Raw genomic sequence first — 22,587 nt, 5'->3', positions numbered from 1 at the left:
CCGACGTAGAGAAAGCCCCACTACACCAACCTCATAAGTGGGCCGCGTCCCTTCCGTGTCATCTCGGCGAGGTAGGGGGGAAAGAAGGCATGAGTTCCGCTTTGAACCGTCTGACCACTAAGTCCCTCACGAATTGATTGTTGGCGTGTTTTGACTCGATTGCTGGACACTCACAGAATGCTTGTCGTGTTGGGTCGCCATCAACTTCACAATGTTGTATTCACGATTGATTGTGTCCCGTACAGCTGTATTTTTCAGAGGTTACCTCGAGTTACCTCGAAGAGCAAATCGGACCCCTTCATGTTCACGAGTTCACTCTGTGACTTCAGAAGATTGGCCCAGGCTGAGTCGACAAGCGGACGACCAAGGCTTTCGATCACACGGCACCGATTACTTAATTTGCAGAGTCTGGCGCAACGTACGGTACTTTTGTGCGGGTTCATCAGTCTGTCTCGAAACGAGAGGTTTTGCGGCAGTAGACCGTACGCTAGATTTGATCAATTGGCATTGGACATCAGACATATCAACATTGAACAACGAAACCATGCGAGAAGACCACTTTATCTAAATAGAAATCTTGAGCGTCTTGATCTCAAACGGTTTGAAATCGAGCTGAACGTAGGTGCTGTCCTCCTCATCAGTATACGTGTTGAAGTTGATTTCTTCCTTCTTGTCCGCATCAACATCTTCGAGCAGGTTGGTGAGGTTGACGTCTTTGACAGGCAGCTTGACTTTGATCGTGGGTTTGGCGTGTGCTCCAAGGGACTCGTAGAGTCGTACGATGATGCCAAACGAATGCGGGTCCTTGGGCTTTTGACCATAGTACTCAAAGTCATCCTCAGCACGTTTGATTGTGTCCAAAACGACGCCGGCGCGGGTCGAATCGACGATCTCAATCGGCATCTGCAGGTCTGTGCGGGTGACAGCAGCGCCACTACGCTCCAGTGTGGCAATGTCGATTCTAGACTGACGTCCATAGTCCACATCGAAACGAGCGTTGAAGACCCTGGCGACTTGGACCACTTTGCCTCGACCCACGCCACCAACGTGCGGATAGAGAGCGAAAGCGAACTGGTGCAAGCCTTCATCCTCGTGCGCATCCGGGTACGTTCCCGCCTTGAGCAGCGACAGCCTCATCGCTCCTCCTTCAACACTGTATCCGTACTTGGATTCAGTCAGAATACTGAGACCGTAGTCCTCCTCCGAAAGATCGGCGAATCTGTGACCACAGACTTCGAACTTGGCTGCTTCCCAGCTGGTGTTGCGCGTGGTCGGACGCCTTGTGATTCCAAATTGCGTTTCAAAGCTGGCAACGTCGGATCGGAGACGCGTGGGGACGTTGAAGCGCAGGAAGCGGTGCTTCTCCCACCAGCCGATCTGTGTGTCAAAGCGCAGGAGCGGGCGTGCGTCTTTGCCGGTAACAAGGGGGGTGGCGGAAACAGCGTCAAGGACGATGTTGATCTGAACCGTGCTCTGACCAAACTTGGCTTCGAGCGCGAGACTGGCACGCCAAGGACCTGCTTCGGCGATGCGCACATTGGTGAATGGAATCTCCTCCTCGGTGTCGAGCGAGTAGACCTCGGTCTCCCAGTTGTCAAACTGAGGAGGATAGTCCTCCGAGATGGCGAGACCGGCAGTGCGACCACCCTCGATGAGCTCACGGTCAGCGAGACGGTCATAAATAGAGGTGATGCGACCCTTGGTAACCTTGACAGCAATGGCAGGACTCTGGAGCAGAAAGCTGTTGTGCTCGAATTCCTCCGCTTTCACCGTCTGCGACTCAGTAAGAGAGCTGCTTTGGTTGTCAACAACAGTCGCCTGACCACGGCCGCTGGCATCCTCGAGCAGCAAAAGTGCGCTCTGACCAGTCTTGCACAGTTGCATCGACTGATGCGAGAGTGCGATCGCCTCAGCACGTGGCATGTGGCTGGAAAGCTGTACCTCGACCAGTTCGCGGCGTGGCACATCCAAGGAGTTGATCGCGGTGTAGGCGCTCTTGCTGGAAGCTACCACTTCTTCGCCGACGCCGAGAGCGTTAAGAGCCTGGCGCCACAGCTTCTTGCCTTTGATGGCCATATCGGCGTACATTTCTTCAAGGTCGTCGTACACCTTGCGGATGGAACTACCTGGCAAGCAATCATGGAACTGGTTGAGCAGAAGGGGTTCCCAGATGGCATCGAGCGACTCCTTCGGATATTTGTATCCGCTGGCTTTGATCGATGCAAGCGTGGTAAGCCATTCGAGCTTCTGCATGAAAGCCTCGAACCGACGGTTCCATTGCTTGATTGAGCCGTGAGAGGTGTAGACGCCGCGGTGAAATTCGAGATAAATTTCACCCGACCACGTCGACAAGCGGTTGCCATTGTCGGTCACCTTGCGGACATGCTCAAAAAAGTCCTTGGCCGAGCGCCCATTGTGGACACGAGGCATGTCCTTGAAGCCGTTGTTGTTGACAGCGCGAGCACGTCGCATGCGTTCGATCATTTCCTCTGAGGGACCTCCACCGCCATCACCGAATCCGTAGAGCATCAGTGCGTGAGGTTGGACCCATAGATCGGCATTGTTCTTGATGCCACGAACAATCTCTTCGACGTAGCCTCTAGAGTCGTAGTTGTTTACTGGAGTCATGTGCACGATGATTTGAGTGCCGTCCAAGCCGACCCACATGAGCGTGTTGTGAGGAAAACGGTTGATGTTATTCCAGCTGAGCTTTTGAGTGAAAAAGTAGTCACAACCGGATTGACGAGCCAGCTGAGGGATCTGAGCGTTGTAGCCAAACGTGTCGGGAAGCCAGAAGATGTCACATCGCTTTCCGAAGCGAGACAGGAAGTATCGCTGACCATAAAGAAACTGTCGAGCAAAAGCCTCGCCTGACGGCATATTGGCATCACACTCGACCCAAGAGCCGCCGATGGGCTGAAAGCGGCCATCCTCGATGTAACCCTTAAGCTTTTCAAAAAGCTTCGGGTACAGAGTCTCGAGCCACTGGTACTGCTGGGCAGTCGATGCAGTGAAGCGGTGTTCCGGGAATCGGTCCATGAGATCAATTTGAGTCGACCAGGAACGTGCCACCTTTTGCTGGGTAGCAGAGTAGGGCCAAAGCCAGGCGCTGTCGATGTGACTGTGACCAAGACTCCAGATCCGAACATCCTCACGACCTTCGACTACATCTCGATCGTATATGGTCTCGATGTTATCATCCCAGTCCTTGCCGAGAATCTCTTGGGCGAGCTTGCGGCAACGAGAGATGCTGTCGAGGTCAGCTTTGCGGAAAGTGTTCTGGATCTGGTTCGCGACCCAAAGAGCGCGGTTTTGAAGCTCGGTGTCCCTTGGTAAGTTTTTGACGCATCCCAAGAGGTGCTCAAAGTCCCACATAAGTTTCCAAGCTTCCGGACGCTTGACCACAATGTCGCAGGAAGCCAGGTCGAAGTAGCGATTGGGATCAGGATCTCCCGAGCCATCTGCCGGCATACCGAACATGCCGTTGGCGGTGACTTCTATGTAGAAGGTGATACCATGGCGGTATTCGGGCTTGAGTGGAAAGTCTACTCGTCGCTTGTCTCCTCCGCCTGTGATACCTTGGAGGGGAAGGCCGTCTTCGGAATAGATCAGAGCCTCGCATTCGGGATCGAACTCGAGTTGAACCCAATCCTTTTTGATCCAGTCCTTAGGTACGGTCAGTTTGAGCTTGAGCCAGTGATTGGTCCATGAGGGACCAAATTTGATGCTCTTGTCCGCCTTGACGTAGGTCTGACGCTTTGCTTCGTCGAAGGTAGGCTTGGTGCCAGCTTTGGGTGTCCAGCTTTGAATCGAGACGTACTTGGGGTCGTCAGTGCGGGCTTCGAAGAGAACCGAAGCAAGGTTGTAGTCTCCGAATTGGCCGCCAATGAACTCTTCCAGTCGACGCTCGTGAACGGACCGGATGAGACCAGCTCGTACAGGGCGTGGCTCAGCGCTGGCGTGTGTAGGATAGTCTGCCGACTTGGAAGCGGTCTGCGGCCTGCCGTGTTGACACATGGCTGCTCAGCTGTTCACGTCTGTACGCTTGTGAGCAAACAATTTGTGGGATGCAGAACGTGGATGTCTAAGAGCAAACAGAGAGAGCGGGAGCATACAGAACCAGGACAACGCTGTTTGTGACCCATACACGTTCCCCTCAGGTTCAGTGGCTTGAGCTGTTCTCACTCACTCAAAGGATCGACGCTTGGATCATTGAGAAAGTGCGGGGACGGTGCACAGGGACGCAGCGTTTGACTGCACACTCACGACTGCCACTGTGCCCACCGCACGGACCCTGGAGTTCTGTTTCGTGTACGATTTTCGTGAGTACTGAGCGTGAATCACGAATAGGCGTAAAAACTCGATTCTCTCCACTCAGTGAGCACAGCTCCGTGCTCTGTGCTCCAAGCTCCACGGCTCCACAGCTCCACGCTCAAATCCTGCTCGTGTTAGATCAAGACCGCCAGCAGTCTCTGGGTCAGCCCTTCATGTCCTAACCCCAGGGCCCTCTGACCCATCTGACCATCAGTCACGGGTACATTCTACATATCTGGTCACCTTGAAAGCGATTATATAGTATTGACTTCGGGGTATCAGGTGTCAATGTGTTTCAACGTGAGAGTACTGTCGGTCGTAGGCAAAAGATGCAGATGAGAGTAGGCAAGGGCACCCTTGCTAAACTAGCCGGCCTCAATGCCTGCGCTTGGCCCTGAGACCCAGCATTCTGCGGATGCGAGTGTCAAAGCTGGTTGAAAAGAAAGCTTTTCTGATGTGCCCTTTCTGCAAAGCACCATGAGCCAAAAGCAACAATCGAGAAGGAATCAGTGACGTAGAACGAAGTCCGAACTGGGATTTGACAAGGACACGTAACGAATGCATCATCCTGGCGTGTCTATACATGATAACGACTTGAAACGTACCTTGAGCAGCTGTTTGCGGGCATGAGCTCTGCCTTCGCTTGTGGTAGAAGGATTGTTAAGGGCGGACTGAATGGTGTCCGTTTCGACCCAGAGAGACAGTCAAGGGTTAGCATGGACGTTCATTTGCCTTTACACAGGACACCTGCTATGTTAACTCACTACGTAGCCTGCAATGACTCGGTTCTTGTCGGGGATGTGCTTGTGTGGCCGGTAGGTCATCGTTGCGTTCTGTTCACGATTTCGACGTGGGAGGGGGACAAACGAAACACAACGTTTTGGTCTGTCTTGTATTTTTATTGCAGAGACATCAGTTCGTGCACATTATCGTCAAGCAGGATTCATAGCATGGACCGCAACATGGGCTGGCCGAATGAGCAGCTGCCGAGGCATGGCGACTAGGCCGTCAAGAAGATGATCTAGACCCTTTTCTCGTGCAGTCAACAGCTCGATTTTTGGCAGCTATGACGGCTTTAGAACCGCTTTCAGCTCACGGCTCTTGGAAAAGCCAGATAAGTTAGTATGTTTGTTCTGGCAAAACAGCCCGAAACAAACACAACAGCACAGCGCGTCTTCGCAAACATCACGTGTGGAGGCAGAGGATAAAATCGCTCTGGCGCAGTCAGCGACCAAAATCGAATACACTTTAACATCAACCGTGGCTCCGCGTGCCGTGCTCTGCCTTCCTGAGCTCACGTGCTCTGTGCTCCACGTTCGGGTCGGTCTTCAAGAAGAAGTTGAACGTTTTCATTCTCAGACGTAGCAACACTTGCTTTCCAGCGCACCGTCTTTTCTTGCGCATCCTTCCATTCGTCCCAGCCACCTTTGACTACACCAGGGTTAGACAGCAGAAACACGATGGCACCAAAAGGTGAGTTACATTGGTGTTCTGGGCGGACCCAATCAAAGCATACACGTTGCTGACCGCTCAACCATCCAACGTCGCGACTACAGTTCAATCCAAAGCCGCCAAGGCTAAGGCCACCAAACCAGCTTCAAAACCGGCTTCCAAAGAAATCGCAAAGAAGCCGACAGCCAATGGAGCCAAGGCTGAATCTGCTAAGCGAGGCACCAAGCGAGCCAAGGACGCGGAAGAGGAAGAGGATGAGCTTCAGGAAGACGATGCCGAGGCCAAAGATACTGCCGCTCCGCTTCCGGATCTGAAGAAGCGAAATGGCAAGGGACGCGCTGCTTCAGCTGAGCCCATCAGCGACGTAGATATGGCAGATGGAGCTGCCCGTCCGATCAAGCGCAGTCGCCGCGCTGCCACCCCGGCAGGTCCGATCAACTCGGTTCCACGACCTATTCAACCTGTACACGCGGACGACGTAACTGAAGGAATCGCCGTTGAGGTCAGCACAGGCATCCGGGCCACCAGCGGCAAAGGTGCTGTGCTGCCTCGCAAGCTCTTTGTCTGGGGATCGGGTGACGCGGGTCAGTTCGGTGTCGGTCCTCCCGAAGATGACAAGCCAAACAAGCTCAACAAGCCCAAACCTTTCGGTAACAAGGAGATCTCAATGCAGATTGATGACGGCGACTTTGGCGAGGGTGGTATCGAGCTCATTGTTGGAGGTGGTATGCACTCGGTCTTGATCGACAACCTCGGCCGCATCCTCACTTCGGGCGCTGAAGATTACGGAACGCTTGGACGCAAGTACCGTGGTGACTCTGATGACGCGGAAGAAGCCTACTTCAATTTTGCACCCGTCGAAGGGCTTTCGCCCACAGGCAAAGGCATCAACCCCATTGATGGAAAGAAGGGTTCTGTTGAGAAATACCGTGCCACGCGGGTCGCATCGGCCGACGCTGCAGGTGCCGTGCTCGATGACCAAGGTCGTCTCCGCTCCTGGGGATACTTCAAGGATGGCGAGGGACGCGTTTGCTTCGCGGATTCAGACGCGCCTGGCCGCAACAGAGAACAGTGGTATCCTATCGCTTTGCCCGGTATCGAGAACGAGACTTTTGCGGCAGTGGCAGCGGGTGAGAACCATTTCCTCGCTCTGTCGCTCAATGGAAAGGTCTACTCATGGGGAACCAACACTTGCTACCAGCTTGGCCGTAGTTCTAACCCACGCAGGGTTGCTCAGAAGTTTTCCAAGGGCGAGCCGCCGAAGGAATGCGACCTCACACCTACACCCATGGTTGGCCTGGCAGAGTGCAAGCGCATCTTTTGTGGTCTTACCAATGGCTTTGCAGTGGAGAAGAGCGGCAAAGTTGTCGGTTGGGGATTGAACACCAAAGGTCAGACGGGCACCGGTTTGAAGGCTATTAAGGTGGCCACTCCGCACGTCATCGCTGCGCTGAGCCCCGCGCGCCACAACGGTGCTGAAGTGGTGCAGATTGTGGGCGGCAACTTCCACACCGTTTTCCTCCTTGCAAATGGCGAGGTGTACATCTGTGGTGACAGTGACGAAGGCAAGCTTGGTCTTCCGGCCGGTCACCCAGCACTCAAAGGCGCAACTGCAGCGAACCCAGTTGTTGTTCGCGAGCCCACACTGGTGCCGTTCCCAGCCCCCCCTTCATGGGCGCCCAAGTCGGCCAAGACCGAGGATGGCAAAACCAAGATCGTGGCTCTCAGCGCCGGCATGCGCTTCACGCTTGCCTTGGCCGCCGACGGCACGCTGTACTCGTGGGGCACGACTTCGGACGATGCGCTTGGTCACCCCGCTGAAGACGTTGGCGGCAACCAGAGCAAGGATACGCCGACAGCGATTGCAATGCCCGGTCAGCCTGGTGCCTGGCGCATCATGGCTGCTGCCACCGCTGGCCAACATTCGTTGGCCATCGCTATCAAGCCTCCACAGGACGACTGAGCGGACAATCTCGTACTTCGTTTGCGACCCCTCTTTAATGTAGATCTGTCTAGCATCGCGTTCAGTAGTCTTTCGTGGAAGAGTACCGATGAGACAAGGAACGGTGCGAGAGAGCCAACTGCAACCGGCCTAACCATTGATGTGTTCGGCGTGCGGACACGGGACACGAGACACGCCGTGTGAGCTGCGCCAAGGGTTGCCAGGGGTCCGACAAGCTCAATAGCCGACAGAGCCAGATCCATTCACGTTCGGTGTGCTCATTACGTCGAACAGCGTCGATGATGAAATACTTTCCGTCGGCGTTCAGAGATCATTATGCCGGTGACGGCAAAGGCAACAGAAGCCGGAATGCTCGCTGTCACGGGCTGCGCCGGGCTGGTCTGGAAATTGTATGCAGCTACTGTACGTGATGGAAATAGATGCATTCATTCGTGATTGGCGCGTATCGACCGCCGTGGAGTGCCGAAGTGTGATCAGCCGAAAGGTGTTGAGGTTTCAAAAGACAAACGGAAAGAGGACCCTTTCCGATGGGGATAGTCGTGAGTGCAACCGTTTCTTCTTCGATGCCAATCTATCCGTCGCTCAGTGCTGTCGATTTTGACTGCTCTTTACCTTGCACCTTCGGAAAAGGAAGGAGTCAAGCTCCACCTCACCCACCAGAATTGTGCAAATCGTGAATGGTTGGATTAGGGAAACTACTGAGGAACAACAGCTTTGTGGATCAATACACGATTTGAAGATCTGAGAGATCTCTGACGAAAGTCACGAGTCACAGTGTGCGCTGTGGTGCTGGGTTGGATGACTGACCCTTTTCAACCCCAACCCAACTCGATTTTATTGTCCGATAACGACTCTCTCTCGTGGGCGAAGAGAGGCAAGGGTGAGCACAGGGCAACAAGCTTTCGAATCTATTCGTGATTTACTCCACCTCAGCTCTTGTTCCGTTTTCGGATGGCTTGGGCTGTGGTCCGATGAAATTTTAATTTTTGGTTTAGTTTTTGATTTTGCTGAGGCGCAGGCGGGAAGTTTTGGGCGTGGCGGCAATTCTTCGGCACATCGTATTACTGCCCGCGCTTACCTGCTGACTGATTCACAACGATTTAGTATAACGTATGGTTTCCAATAAGCGTTTCAGATCTTGTCTTCGCACCAATAACTTCCTCAGCCTCGCCCCCCTTCTACCGCTTATCGTTCGTCTGAGGATCACTCTCGGAAATCCCGCAACCTTCTTTGCTTAGCTTCGACAACTTGGAGAAATCAGCCTAGGTCGATATAACACTCTCAGCAAGTCTTACTGCCGCAATCGCGCTCATAGTGCTTCGACGACATCCACGATTCTGTCGGCACTCGGCTCCTTCATCCCTCGTCAGCTCCGACTGGCAGGGTCACACTCTATCATCGCCGTCTCTCGCTCTCTGTCCGCGAGTCCAAGACACTTCCAACCTCTAACTCTTCCATCTCGGCACACGCTACAATCCGCCGCCATGTCAACCGCCTCGACATCAAGCTCTTCAAAGAAGCACAAAGTGGTGATTGTCGGCTCTGGAAATTGGGGCTCTGCTATCGCTCGTATTGCCGGTCAGAACACACAACGACACTCGGACACGTTTCAACGCGAAGTGCAGATGTACGTGTTCGAAGAAGATTACAACGGCAAACCTCTCTCGCAGGTCATCAACGAGACACACGAGAATCCCAAGTACCTGCCCGGATGCAAGCTTCCGGATAACGTCATTGCCAACCCAAACCCTGTCGATGCGGTCAAGGATGCGACGCTGTTGGTGTTCGTTTTACCGCATCAGTTTATCCGATCGGTGTGCAAGCAGTTGAAGGGCCATGTGAACCCAGATGCACACGCGATCTCGATGATCAAGGGTGTCGAAGTCAAGGATGGCAAGATCTCAATCTTTGCTGATGTGATCCAAGAAGCGCTCGGGGTGTCGTGCTCCGCTTTATCTGGAGCTAACATCGCGAACGAGGTGGCGCAGGACAAGTTCTCAGAAACCACAATCGGTCATCGACCCGATGCAAAAGGTCGAGAAAACGCCGAGCTGTTCTTCAAGCTATTCGACACGCCTACCTTCAAAGTAGGGATCATCGAGGATGTGGCGGGAGTAAGTCTGTGTGGGGCGTTGAAGAATGTCGTTGCGATCGCCGCAGGTTTCACGGATGGATTGGGTTGGGGAGACAATGCCAAAGCGGCGGTGATGCGCATCGGTCTGATGGAGATGAAGCGCTTCAGCGAGGAGTTCTTCGAGGGAATCAAACCCGAGACCTTCACAGAAACGAGTGCGGGCGTCGCTGATCTCATCACCACCTGCCTCGGCGGAAGGAATCGAAAGTGCGCCGAGGCGTTCGTCAAGACCGGCAAACCATTCGATCAGCTCGAAAAAGAGTTGCTCAATGGTCAAAAGTTGCAAGGAACAGAGACCGCAAGGGAGGTACACGAATTGTTGGCGGCCCGAGGCAAGGTCGACGACTATCCGTTGTTCAAGGCTGTCTATTCGATCGCATACGAGGGCATTGACGCTCACGATTTGACGAGTCGTCTGTAGAGCGATCACTGGCTTATTTCAAACGCTCAAAGCACCTCAAGATCCGCTCACAGCTCGCCACACGTTCACAAACAGTTCATTTGGTGTACCACAATCACGTATCGCTCGCCGCTTCACAGGGCAATGATCATTGCTATTGTCAGACTTTAGATCGGGTCGGCTAACTAAAGCGGTACCCTGCTTGGACTGAGATGGTGAGGTGTGTTCGAATGACAAGATCATGAGCGCGACGAAGACATTACACTGGTGACACTCGCCCAGCCTGGCTCGTATTCGTCATCGCTGGCGTCAAGGTCTGCGGCTGATAGGACAGTGCCTGGTGGTGGACGACGCAAACGCTGCGACTGACTCTTTGTGCGGCCCATCGCTACTGCCTGCTTCGCCTTTTCAGCTGGCGTCAGTGTCGAAGCGAGGCGGCCATTGAAGCCGAATGGCGTGGATGCTGTCAACCCGGTGACGCTGGCGTTGCTTGTTGATGGAGATTCTGCCAGGGGTGCTTTGACAGCGCTAGGTCCGAGATCCTGCGCTTCGGCAACCTCATCTCGCGGCACGAGCAAGCCTGGTCCGCGTACTTGGTGAGCTGCTGGATCTAGAGGATCAACGCGACCCGAGTCGGTCCGTTCAACTTGAGCGCGCTCAGCCAAAGTTCCCGGAGCTGAGTATTCTGCTGGTGTACGCGGTGCCTCGGTACCAAGACCACCGGTCGTGAGGTCGCGGTCCACCGCGGGATTGCCATATCCTTGCACCCAAGGATCTGGGCCATCATCCTTAGACGACTGACTCTGGGTAGCAAGAATCTCGTTCGTATCGATCGGTTTCGGTACCTGACCGGCCGGGTCAGCTGGCGAAGGTGCGATCCAAGGCTCGTTGTCGGCAGCCATGTCCGACTCATCGGATATCTGCAAGTCCTGCGCGCGTTGGCGGATGCGCTCGACATCGTCAGCGGATCGTCCATGAATGCCAATCTCTATCGACGTATCGGGGTTCGCGTTGGCAGCCTCAAATGCACTATTGACTTTATGTGTTTCTTTCAGCGCGGAAGAAGGTGCCTCAGGGAAGTCGGGAATGGCGGCAGGTGCAGACGTTTCTGGAAGGCCAGAGCTTGCATGGATCTTTGCGAGATCAATCTCAGCCGTGGGTGTGTCGGGCAGCTTCGGCAGCGCTTCAGTAGTGTCTTTAGAAGTGGTACCGTTCGCAAGTACTTCTTTGGAAGATTCGGCTTCGTCAGCCGATGCGGTGGCGGTCGGCTCTGGACGATTGCGTCCGGTCAGAACGAGGTCGTCGTCAAGCTCGGCGAAAGCGTCTCGACCCACTCCGTGCATAATGTTGTCCGAAGCTACTCGCATTGGCCTTGACGCACCAAGACCCGAAGTGCGCGGCGTGCCGTTGCCGAGAAAAGCACCACCAGTCATTTGAGGGCGGAGCGACGCTGAAGCAGGATCGCCCCATCCGCCCCCAGCGCCAGCGCCGAGCCAGACGCCGCCGGTCATTTGTGGTCGCAATACACCCTCGCCCCATGCACCTGTTCCTTTGCCAGCGCTGGCTCCAGGAAACTGACTTCGCGCGCTTCGAATTTCGGGGTTAGGTGCGGGAGACCCGAAGGAACTTCTGGGCATGACGGGTCTCTCGTCGCTCGACTGAAACTTTGCAATACGCTCGCGCACGGCGTTGAGGCTGGAGCTGCCGGAGGGAGACCTCGAGGGGCTTTCTCCCGGGCTCAGTCTGCCGGATCCTGTCGAAGTTGCAGTACCTGGTGGGGAAAGATTGGTGGATCTTACCGGATTCGACGTTTTTCTTTGCAGAGCTGCAATACGCTCAGAGAGGCTAGCACCAGCCTTGGGCAGAGTTTGACTTTTATCGCTCGCCCTGATGTCGAGAAGAGAAAGAGAAAAGTCTCCAGTAAGCAATGGTACGCAATGTAGTTCGGTTTCAGATCATGTTCGCTTACATTTCTGCAATCTAGGACTTGTTCGGAATGAACAAGTGACGAGTTCCGGAGAAAAAAGCAGACCCAAGGATAGAGAGCTATGTAGCTTCTCGCTCGATTGACCAAGTGCACTGTATCGTTCAGAATGATGTGCTGTAGTCGTCTAAGATCGCAAACACGTATTGATCAGAGTGAAAGTGGTAGGTCGTGGCGTCAAATGCGTAGCCGTTGTGAAGCAGCACGGCCTCCTTATGCAAAAGTTGCGGGGAAGGTTTTGCTTCTGGCACAGCAGCGCCCACGAATAGCAACCGCGGTGAGTGGGTGGAGGTGAGCAAAGGCTGACGGAGATGAAGGCATCCGCGTGTCGAGAGTTGGCAGGGTGTCGATCGATTTACGCGCTGTTGGATTGTTAGAGGTGAAGGACAAGATGGAAAACGGGAGATGAGAAGGTCAGCAAGCCGAGGTGAGGTGTGGAAAGTATGGGGCTGGGTAATGATTAATGTGATTCGTGATTCACGATTCTTCGGTCGCTAAAGTCGTGAGTGTCACTTGAAATCACAAGGCGTGAATCGTGAATGGCTACGCCAGATTGGCCGTGATGGCGCGTGCAACGCTGCACGGGCTGCGTGCATGCGTGTGTGTGAATTCTCAACTTGGCGGTGGGAGGAAATGTTGAGCAGCTCAGCAGTCTCTCACAACAGCGCGGGCGTGACAGAGCTGCGTGGGTGATCCGACACGATCTGCGGCCCAGACCATAGCACTGACAAAGAACATACTGTATCACGTATGGGTTCTCCGAATCAGACGGATCGACAGTTTGAGAGCACAACCACAGATTCGAACGTTGTTGAGACTTTTGCGGCTCTTCCGAAGGCAACGTTAATGTGCACGTTGGCTGAAGGGAGAGGGCATCGGATCCACGATTTCACACCTCCCCGTGCCCCGCTAACTCATGTAACACTCGTGACTCGTGACTGTCTAACACGTAAAACTCGAGCTCGTGGCTCGTGGCTCTCACATCTGAAAATTCTGGGGGCTGGTGTGTGCATGGACGTGTGGACGTGTATCCAAGCAATTCACGATTCGTAATTCAATGATTCAGAAAGTCGATATCAGGTGATCCACTTCTTCTCTCTGTCCGTCACATGTTCACCACCGTTCGCTCATTTTCGCCCTTGCCAGTACCTGGTTTGTGACAGCGAAGCTTCTGAATCGGAAGTTGCTTCCGATCCACTCAGTAAGCTCGTCGTGAGACAAGTTGGCTCCCACAATGTCGGCAACAAATGATGCCGAGCCCAACAAGGCGGAAACCGCCGACGCTAGCATTCCAGAATCACAACTGCAGCGCCTCGACCCCGACGCAATCTTGGCCGACGAGGCCAATCCTGACGATGTACTTGGCCAGGAGTCTTCGATTGATGCTGATGTCAAACGCCTCTCCACCAATGGTGATCATGATCAGGACGACCAAACCGCAGCTCTCAAGCGCGCCTCTGCGGCTTCTGCCATCTTTAGCAATGATCATTCGAATCCAAACAGCAATTCTCGTCCTCAGTCGCAATCGATATCAATAGCAGGCCAGGAAGGGTCTCGTTCCGAAGATGTCCCAGCTGCAGCTGCTCCATCCACAGCCATGTCCGACAACATTTCGACCGAAGCACTGCAAGCTCAGATCAAAGACTTAACCAACCAGGTTACAAGCCTCAATGAGAAGCTCGTTCGATCTTTCAACCGTATCGCAGACCTCGAAGATGACTATTCGGACGCACAGGAGCGAGTGCAGGGCATGTCTGCCAAGATCAAAGAACTTGAAAAGGAGCGTGCAGAGCATCTCGATGCACTCAACACTGGTCTCTTGGTAGAAAAGGCCCATGTCAGCAGCGAGATGCAAAGGATGATGGATCGCGTCATCGAGGAGACGGCGCAACGCGGCAAAGCCGAAAGCGACAAGAGCAAAATTGAGGCTGAACTCGACGAGCTCAGCTCCAGTCTCTTCAGCGAAGCCAACAAGATGGTGGCCGTTGAGAGGCTCTCGCGTGCCCGAGCAGAAGAGAAAAGTCGCAACATGGAGGAGCGTCTCAAGGACACGGAAGGCATCATGCTCGAGCAGCAAAGGGTGCTCGCCGACCTGCAGCGTCAAGTCGAGAAGCTCCAGAGTGGTTCGTCCATGAAGAGCAACGGCGATGATGGTGCCTCCATTGCATCGGTGGAGAGCGGCGCTGTCAGCTTCCATCGTCTCAACACATCGTCCTTGGCCAGGTCGATCTCTCAGAGATCAGCAATGCAGGATCGCAAGCACAGACCTACCCTCGACCTTGCCGCTGAAGCTCGCCTTATCATCAATATCGTACCATACCAGGAATTCCGCTCCTTCATCGCCCATCTACGCAGACTCCGCAAACAACTTGCTCCTTTCTACAACTATCCGCTTCCAAACAACGGAGGACGCGAATCGCGCACTGGCACGCCAACTCCTCGTACTGCCTCACCAGCCCTCCAGCAATCGACCAATGCTGCTGCATCGATGAATTCACTCCCAACCGCGGCCACAGCTTACAGTCAGGGACTTGGCGGGGCTATCGTCGCAAGCTCTCCTTTCGCCATTGCTGGGGTCAGCCGACATCGTGATTATCCCAGTCTGCCATCCAGTGTAGAGAGTATGGTTTCTCTGCCGAGTCAGCTTTCATTACCGTTCATCAAACGATCGCAGGAGGAGGATATCGAGCCGTGTCTTCGACTCGACTTTGCACCCGGTCTTAACTGGCTGAGCAGACGACAAGCCAACACCGCCATCCTAGAGGGAAACCTAGTAATCGAGCCCATCTTTTCTGGAAGCACGACGATCGACGAAGACCTCATCCGCCGAGAGAACGCTCAGCTGCCGCCTGCAGCATGTTCCATGTGCGGCATTCCCATTGTCAATGTTCCCTTGCCAGGTGGAGTCGCTGCCACCGCCATGTCTGCCGAACAGGGCGGCAAGACGTCTTTGGTGCCCAGCAGTATTGCAACGGCAACCTCAAGTTGGGCCAGCTCGGCTGCTAGCTCGCTCGGCTCTATTACTGGATCCAGCAGTGGCAGCAATTCGGGAACCATTACACCCAAGCCGTCTCGAGGTGGGCTGTTCAGCTCCTTTAGAAGATCTTCTTCCAACGTCAAAGCGACGGCAGAAGCAGACGCTGCTGCCAACAACGTCGCGTCGTTGCCTACTACAACTGATGGCGATGCGCAAGCGCTTCCGTCCAACGACGCATTCGTTCTTGCCCATTTGCCTGTTCCCACTCATATCTTCCGCCTCAGCGAGAGTTCGCCAACACGCTACTTGCTCTGTCCACATCACTGCCTTTTGCGATTGCGCGCGGCCTGCCAGTACTGGGGCTTTGTTCGCAATCTCGAACGCTCCGTTGTGCTCGAGGGCAAATTCATGCTCGAGGATCAGCAGCAAGCTTTGGCTAGCACGTCATCGCTTTATTCGCAGAAGGACACTACACCAGCACCAGCGGCGAAGAGCGAACAAGTCGAGACGCTGGAAGAGGCGGTCGCCGCTGCCGAGAACAATGAGGCAGCCGAAAGCGCTAGAGCTGAAGAAGCAAAGATGGAAGAAAAAGAAGAACAAGAAGAAGTAGCAGCAGCAGCAGCAGCAGCAGCAGAGAAGACTGGGAATGGAGAGACGGAAGAGGAAAAGATGGAAGTTGAAAAGCTCAAGGAGAGCGTACACGAGGAGTCAAGCGGTGACGAAGTTGCTCAGGCCACGGCAAACGAAGCGAGTGAGTCCGAGCACACAGACAAGAAGGACGAGACTGCCAACAGCGCGGACGAGAGGTCAGAAGAGGACAAGAAACCGACTGGTGACGATGACGACTTTGCCGATGCGCCGTCGTCTCCCAGTACCGATGTCAAGCTAGCAGATGCTGAGGCCGAGGAGGAAGAAGTAGCCACTGAGATTGAAGCGAAGGAAGCTGATGCACCGCCAAAGCTTTCGGAGACTAAAGACGTAGTAGCCACAGACGCCGCAGTGGCAACTGAAAGCAAGCAAGCTGATGGGAGCACTGCGAGCACTGCGACCGCAGGCATCTCTGCGCCACCGCTGCCACGACGCTCGGTCGCTCGCGGTACCGGTACCGGAACCGGGCCCGGGTCCGGGTCTGCCGCCGCCTCGGTCTCGCCCGCTCCCGTCATTCCGCCCCGACGCCATCATACGCCGGGACACGCGCTTCCGCCGCGCACGCCAAGCGACGCTACAGCTGCAGCTGCGCTTCCGCCGCCTCCGATCACCGCGCTGTATCTGGACAAGCTGGACAGCATGGAATGGGAAGACAAGATGTGGGCCGAAGTGACCAAGCTCAAAGAGGAGTTGTGGCGAGCCAGGATCGGGTTGGTCACGCAAGACGGCGAGACGGCGTGAGATTTCAGGTTTGCAAATTTCGCTTGAGTAATCGCGAATGTCGATCAGGATCGGTATTCCAAGGAGACGCACGTTCAGACCTGTATCGACCATGACAAGCTGCGTGGATGCAATCTAAAACCCAACTCGTTTCACACACACACGCACGGCCAGATAGTTTCGAAGATGAAAGATGCACAGGATCTGAATTGAGTCGGATTGCGCAGACGCCGGATCAAGCAGTACTCAACTGGAGCTGGGCGAGCATTTCGTCGCCGTCTCTGACCATTTGGTCTACCTCTCGCGCGGCTCTTCTTTCGGCCTTTAGGTCGGCGCTGTGTTTGAGCGATTCGAGGTAGCTTTGGTATTTGACGAGTTCCTGGAGGAGCCAGTTGCTTTTTTTCTCCCAGTTAGCGAGCGCTTTTGAGTAGCTTGCAGATTTGGGTGCATACAGAGCTAGCATTGGGTGGCGAAGCTTGTTGTGCTCCGATAGCGAGGCTTGGATATGCGCCACTTGTTTTTCCAGACGTATCAGTTGGCGATCTTCCGAAAGCGTCGATGCGACAGACGGCAGTTGTGGCGTGTGCCATTCGTTGATAAATATACGCTCCTTACTCGCGTAGTCCAGCTTCGAGGATGCAGCTCCAGATACAGCCACTGAAAATGTCGACCTTGAATCCGTCCCGATCTTCGTATCTTCCCCATCGAGCTCATCCACATCCTCTACTAGCGGCAACACCTTATTCCAGCCATACTCCATGTTGCTGACTCCTCCCGGTAGCGGTTCCTTGGACTGTCTTGCCGCCCAATAATTGCACGTGCTCACCCATTCGTTAACGAGTTCCTCATGACCAGTCTGGAAAAAGAACATCTTTCCACCTGGAAGCGTGAGTGCAAACACATGCGGCCGCATCTTGCTGTACCCAGGTGGAGGTAATGCATTCGCCAATGAGTGAGCCAGCGAAATCTCCCCAAGACACGTCGCAGACGACAACCAATTGCCGCCTCCGAACGCAGCGCCACCAGCATCAGCCTCGGCATCAGCCTCAGCGCCAGTTGCCGACGGTCGAGATTTTGCGCCTTTCCACGCCGCGCCTGCCGAAGACCCGCCGAGATCGAATCGAAACATAGACAACGTTCCTTTAGACACCACGACAAACACTTCGGTCCAGTTCTTGTCCTTTGCGCGTTTGCCTGTGCTCTCCCAATAAATCTTGCGTGTAAGCGAGCCTTCTTTGGCCCAAGGTGGTCCGGCGAGCGCCAACTGATCGTCATCGTCTTCTTCGTCCAACGCCGCCTCTTTGGTCGTCGCCGCCGCTGCGGTAGTGTTCTCCTCCTCCATCGACTCTTTGATGATCGTCTGAGTCAACGTGCTCACGAATCCGAGTGTAGTGCTGGGTAGCGGCGAAAGCAGTCGATCGCGGTCAGCCAGTGACTGCGAAGTTCGTCCCCACGAGTCCACCGAGCTTCTCGAAGGATTCGGACTGAGCGCCCCATCCACCAGCGGAGTCGATCCGATCCCACCCAGCAGCCCCTGTATACCGCGTATAGACCCTCGTTTCAAGGCGGTCATCCGGTCGTTGCCCAACTTGCGACGACCACCACCGAGACTCGGACTGAAATTCGCAGACACCCTTCCACCAGCCACCGTCTCTGACCCGGTTTCCGGATTTGGCAGCAAGATACGCTCCGACCTGACCGCCGCATAGATCTCGCGCAGCAACCACTCGACCTCGGCCTCTTTCCCCTTGGATCCACTCATACTCGTCCCCGGTCGCCAATGGTCCAGGTGCGCATCCGACGACGCCTCCAAATTTGTCGCGCTCGAAGTGTGCTTGGAACGACTACCAAGATAGCTGCTGATGCTGTTGCGTCGCTGCGCAGCCGCCGGTGGTGGTACAGCATCCGTGCTGCGCGTCATCTCGCCAGGCGCGACGCTAAAACTGCTTCTTCCGTCTTCCACGTCTGCTGCGTCTCCTCTGCTTTCCGCGATCGCGCCCAACGTGTTCTTTACAAACTGCTGTCGCGTCATCCTCTCTTGCAGGTCGGCAATGTGAAGATCGGTATTGAGCAGCAGAATACTGAACACCACTGAGTGCACCACGTCAGCGCTCCCAAGCACCGAATCCGGATTACACTCGAAGTACCTTTGCGAGAAAGCGGCCAAGATGCGATCGATCTGCTGCGTTTCAGCACGTAGGAATAGCTTATCGCACAATCGACGGAAAGCCATGTCGAGGCGCAAGCCAGCAAAGTCAAAATTGGCAAAGTAGTAGCTCCTCGCGGCACGGTTGACCAAACCCAAGCCACCAAGCCATTCGGCGATCTTGTCGCGCTTCAAGAAGCCAGGATCTTCGTTCCAGCATTTGGTCGCCAGCTCCAGCGCCGACGCCGCTTTCGTTGGAGACACTCCAGATCCGCCATCAACACTTTGCGCAACCGCAGCGTCAAAGCTCGTCCTAGCCGAGCCGGGCGACGAGACAGGTGAAGAACTCCTGTGCACTGACCGAGTTGATAGTAGCGCTGGGTTCGTACCGCCACGACTTGTACTTCGATCGCGCTCAGTCTGTAGCGAGGACTGTTCGGACAGCTCCGACGTCTTGCCAACTGCAGCCCATCGGTCCAATACCGGTGATTCGGGTGCAGTGATGATCGTCATCGCACTGTCGCACGCCAGATTGATGTCTTCCGTATTTGAACGTCTTGGGACGAGGCGGATGCTCTGCTCTTGCTCGTCGATTTCGGACTTGTCGTCTCGCTCGTCATCAAGATGAACATGGCCGTTGGTAGTGTGCGACACATGCTGCGCTATATTACGCGATGCAACGGATGGGCTGGTAGCAGATCGAGTAGTATCACGCGAAAGCATTGGTGATGCGGTTTGCACAGAGTCAGCAGAAGGCAAATCGAACGAAGCGACCTTGGCATCTGTACTGCCTGGACCGGCACTCTCGGCAGCCGTCTCAAACGTTCGGATGCTGACAAGGCTAGCACCGGAATCGGTCGTTCGGCGTCGCGCGTCTCCGGCGAAAGCATCGATCGAGTTGGGTCGACTGCTGCGCGACAACGTGGCCATACGAGGAGAATCTGTGGGAGGTGGCGGACTTGGTTGGATCGAACGCTTCGAGCGTTCTGTCGGCAGTAGCTGCGGAAGGTGCGTGATGGGTTCTCGCGATTCGTCGTTGCTCGCTGCGTTTACCGGTGATCCAGCCGATTCAGTTCCGTCTTGGGCGGCACCAGACTTGTTCCAGACCTGCTCACCAGGAGTGGATACCTGACTGATTATGCCTAGTCCAGCATGTTCCTTGTTGCGTGACTCACGACTCAGCTGTGTCGATAAGTTGGAATTAGACGATGCGCTGGCAGAGCGATCCATCTTGGAAGCTGCAGCTGGCACTGCACCGCTTTCACTGCTTGAGACGAGGTCGGGCTCCTCCATGAAGTTACCGGATCTTTGCTTGCTGTGGTTGATGTCGAGATCGGGGAGCTGAGGTGAGGGGCCCCATGATCGCTTTGGCGATGGTGCGTCTCGTGCGTCTCGTGCGTTGGGTATCTGCACCTCTTGGGCGGGAGTCGCCTTCCATACATCGTCCATGTGGGACGAGAGCTGCTGAACGGCCAGCCTGATAACTCCCGACGATTCGCTGGACGCAAGCGACTTGTTACGCTCGTGCACGTGCCCCTGCGAGCTGGACCGCTGTGGCAGCGAATATTTGGTGGCTGGGTCCCACTCGGTCATAGTCGCTGGCGCCGACGGAACTCGAAGACCAGTTTTGATCTGCGGCGCGAGCCGTTGCGACTCTGACGGGGCGACAACATCACGCTGGGGCAGAGACTCTTGGACTGCTTCCAAAGCCACGTCGTTTTGCGCGTTTGAGCTGGTGGAAGGCTGCATGAACCGTTCCGGGATGGTTGGAACCGCAACGCCGTCTGTCGAGGTGAAATGCTGACTTTTCGAGATGCTTCCGGTGTTCGAAGCGCCGCCGAGGCTTCCTATGCTAGCCTTGCTCTCCCTGCGCCTCAGGGCGGCGAGACTGATGTTGGTGTCGCTGATGCCGCTTCGACCTAGTGAGGTGGAGGATGGGTTGGAGCCGATCGAATAGGCATGTCCCACTGAACCAGACCGAGTTGATTCAGCGGCTTCTCTGTCGCGACGTGCCGGCGTGTTGTCCTTACGGAATTTGCGAAGGAACCCGCTTGTTTTCTTCATGCGCTGACGGAATGAGACCATAGGCACAACTGAATCTGTGTCACTCGGACCAGGCATAGTATCGTCGATCTCTTGCTCGAGTCCGACGCTGCTACCGAGTCGTGGGCGAGATCGTGGGGTGGTGTTGGCGGAGCCGGTCGCAGGAGGCGAAAGGTAGCCTGGCATTACAGACATTGGAGCCGTTTGAAATTTGGACGAGGGAGAAGAGGGGTTTGAAGAGGCAGAGGTAGGACGTCGAAGGGAGGTGATTCGGTCGGGCGAAGTAGGCGGGTGCGAAGTCTTGGCCGAGGTGGCGCGCGATGCGGAAGCGGGTTTAGCAAGTGTGGCAGGGGTAGTCGGCGAAGGCTGCCTACGTTGAGGCGACTGGAAGACGTCAACGTGCAGAGGCCGCGGCGTGGTATCAAGCTGTTCGGTGTCTTGTTCATCCAACTCGTCCAGATCGGTGCTCAATGAGGACGATGAAGCTTGCTGACGTCGACGCTCGACAATGACACGATGGGTGCTGGATGGAGATCTCGACGGAAACAGCTGTACGCTTGTATTTTGAGGAATCTCGTTGTCGAGTGCAATTCTTGCGCGATCTCTCAGCACGTAGGTCTCATCGGAGGCGAGCAAAGCTTCAAAGTCCCTGCCGATACGTGAGGGAGCAGACGGTTTTTTCGGCGAAGTGTGGCGAGAACTGGATGCGCTCGTTTGGGAAGCCGGAGCCGATGTACGTGCGCCGGCTGAGACAAAGGAAGTGGTGGTGCTGGCCGTGTCGGGACGCTGAGGTTGTAGGAGACGTGGGCTAGGATGAAATGTGGGGTAGGATCTTTTCGCGTCGGGCTTGCGTTCAGCTAATGAGCGCAAGGAGGGAGCATGGCTCCGAGGTGGTGACGCCGTGTTGGGACTAGGATATGAAGGGATCTCGGAATAGTCGCTCGAGGTCGATGTACGCCGAGGCGCACCGAATGCAGTCGTGGAAGGCATGCGTGACGACACGGCTTGAGCGGCGGAACGATGTCAATGTTCGTTGGAAAGTGTGCAGGCACAACAAAAGACCCACACCTGCGATGGAGCCACCTTGCCTCGTGTTGAGTTGGGCCGAACCGAAGCGTAGCGGCTTGGCACGTGGAAGCCGAGCGGCTCGCAACAGGGTTTGAGCTTTGCCCCTTGGGCTCGTTGGATCGTCTCGCCGGTGTGCGAGGAGCGTGGGTACGAGTCGCGAGTGTCTGGTGAATCACGAATCACGAATCACGATTCACGAATGGAGAGGCGAGGCAAGTCGTGCTAACTAATCGTGAATGCTGCACGATTGTGATGGGCGTGCAGCACAATGGGCGGGCGGCTGCGTAGTCGAAGCGTGTGGCAGTTGTGTGTAACGCGGGAAGCACGAAGCGAATCACGAATCTACCGAATCGGAAGCCAATCGTGAACATTCGTGATTAAGATTCGTAATTAACTTGGCCATTCACAATCGTGTATTCACGATTCGTGATTCACTGATTGACGCGACTTGTCACTCGCAAAAGCAGCAACCAGGCTCAATTTGGCGAGCAGAGCCGCCTCCAAAGTCGCAAGTCTTCTTATTCTCCAACGGCACCCGCACTCGCACCCGCCGCACACTTCCAATCTTCACGCTTTGAGCTCTGAAAGGCCTCAACTTCGCATGCAAAATCACAGACCTCTGACAAGAGTCACGAGTGGGTCCATATGCAAATTCAAAAACAGGGTATCCACGATCATTTCATTGGATGTCAATCGTGAATGCAATCGACCTTCGCTTCCGTGAGCCAAGGGGGGAGC

General features: G+C 55.1%; 7 protein-coding genes across 7 annotated transcripts; 3 read left to right on the top strand and 4 right to left on the bottom strand.

The window, feature by feature from the left end:
* Nucleotides 1-564: 564 nt before the first annotated feature.
* On the bottom strand, nucleotides 565-4,017 carry UMAG_00557 (putative alpha-mannosidase; the record flags this gene model as incomplete). The annotated part of the gene is made up of 1 exon (XM_011388086.1): nucleotides 565-4,017. The coding sequence occupies one exon, from the start codon at nucleotides 4,015-4,017 to the stop codon at nucleotides 565-567; it is 3,453 nt and encodes a 1,150-aa protein (XP_011386388.1).
* Nucleotides 4,018-4,689: 672 nt separating this feature from the next.
* Nucleotides 4,690-5,138, bottom strand: UMAG_10464 (uncharacterized protein; the record flags this gene model as incomplete). Its single annotated transcript, XM_011388383.1, has 3 exons — nucleotides 4,690-4,779; nucleotides 4,920-4,985; nucleotides 5,079-5,138. The coding sequence occupies 3 exons, from the start codon at nucleotides 5,136-5,138 to the stop codon at nucleotides 4,690-4,692; spliced, it is 216 nt and encodes a 71-aa protein (XP_011386685.1).
* A 636-nt stretch (nucleotides 5,139-5,774) lies between these two features.
* On the top strand, nucleotides 5,775-7,729 carry UMAG_10463 (uncharacterized protein; the record flags this gene model as incomplete). The annotated part of the gene is made up of 2 exons (XM_011388382.1): nucleotides 5,775-5,787; nucleotides 5,871-7,729. The coding sequence occupies 2 exons, from the start codon at nucleotides 5,775-5,777 to the stop codon at nucleotides 7,727-7,729; spliced, it is 1,872 nt and encodes a 623-aa protein (XP_011386684.1).
* A 1,484-nt stretch (nucleotides 7,730-9,213) lies between these two features.
* Nucleotides 9,214-10,284, top strand: UMAG_00555 (putative glycerol-3-phosphate dehydrogenase (NAD); the record flags this gene model as incomplete). The annotated part of the gene is made up of 1 exon (XM_011388085.1): nucleotides 9,214-10,284. One exon carries the CDS (start codon nucleotides 9,214-9,216, stop codon nucleotides 10,282-10,284), a length of 1,071 nt encoding a protein of 356 aa, XP_011386387.1.
* Nucleotides 10,285-10,502: 218 nt separating this feature from the next.
* On the bottom strand, nucleotides 10,503-12,234 carry UMAG_10462 (uncharacterized protein; the record flags this gene model as incomplete). The annotated part of the gene is made up of 2 exons (XM_011388381.1): nucleotides 10,503-12,150; nucleotides 12,233-12,234. Coding segments are annotated over 2 exons (1,650 nt in total).
* Nucleotides 12,235-13,481: 1,247 nt separating this feature from the next.
* UMAG_00553 (uncharacterized protein) lies at nucleotides 13,482-16,613 on the top strand (the record flags this gene model as incomplete). Its single annotated transcript, XM_011388084.1, has 1 exon — nucleotides 13,482-16,613. The coding sequence occupies one exon, from the start codon at nucleotides 13,482-13,484 to the stop codon at nucleotides 16,611-16,613; it is 3,132 nt and encodes a 1,043-aa protein (XP_011386386.1).
* A 214-nt stretch (nucleotides 16,614-16,827) lies between these two features.
* Nucleotides 16,828-21,771, bottom strand: UMAG_10461 (uncharacterized protein; the record flags this gene model as incomplete). The annotated part of the gene is made up of 1 exon (XM_011388380.1): nucleotides 16,828-21,771. The coding sequence occupies one exon, from the start codon at nucleotides 21,769-21,771 to the stop codon at nucleotides 16,828-16,830; it is 4,944 nt and encodes a 1,647-aa protein (XP_011386682.1).
* Nucleotides 21,772-22,587: the final 816 nt, after the last annotated feature.

The sequence above is a fragment of the Mycosarcoma maydis genome, chromosome 1 (genome assembly GCF_000328475.2).
Source record: "Mycosarcoma maydis chromosome 1, whole genome shotgun sequence".
NCBI lineage: Eukaryota > Fungi > Basidiomycota > Ustilaginomycetes > Ustilaginales > Mycosarcoma > Mycosarcoma maydis.
The sequence above is the reverse complement of the archived record's forward strand: the minus strand, read 5'-3'. Positions and strand labels throughout refer to the sequence as shown.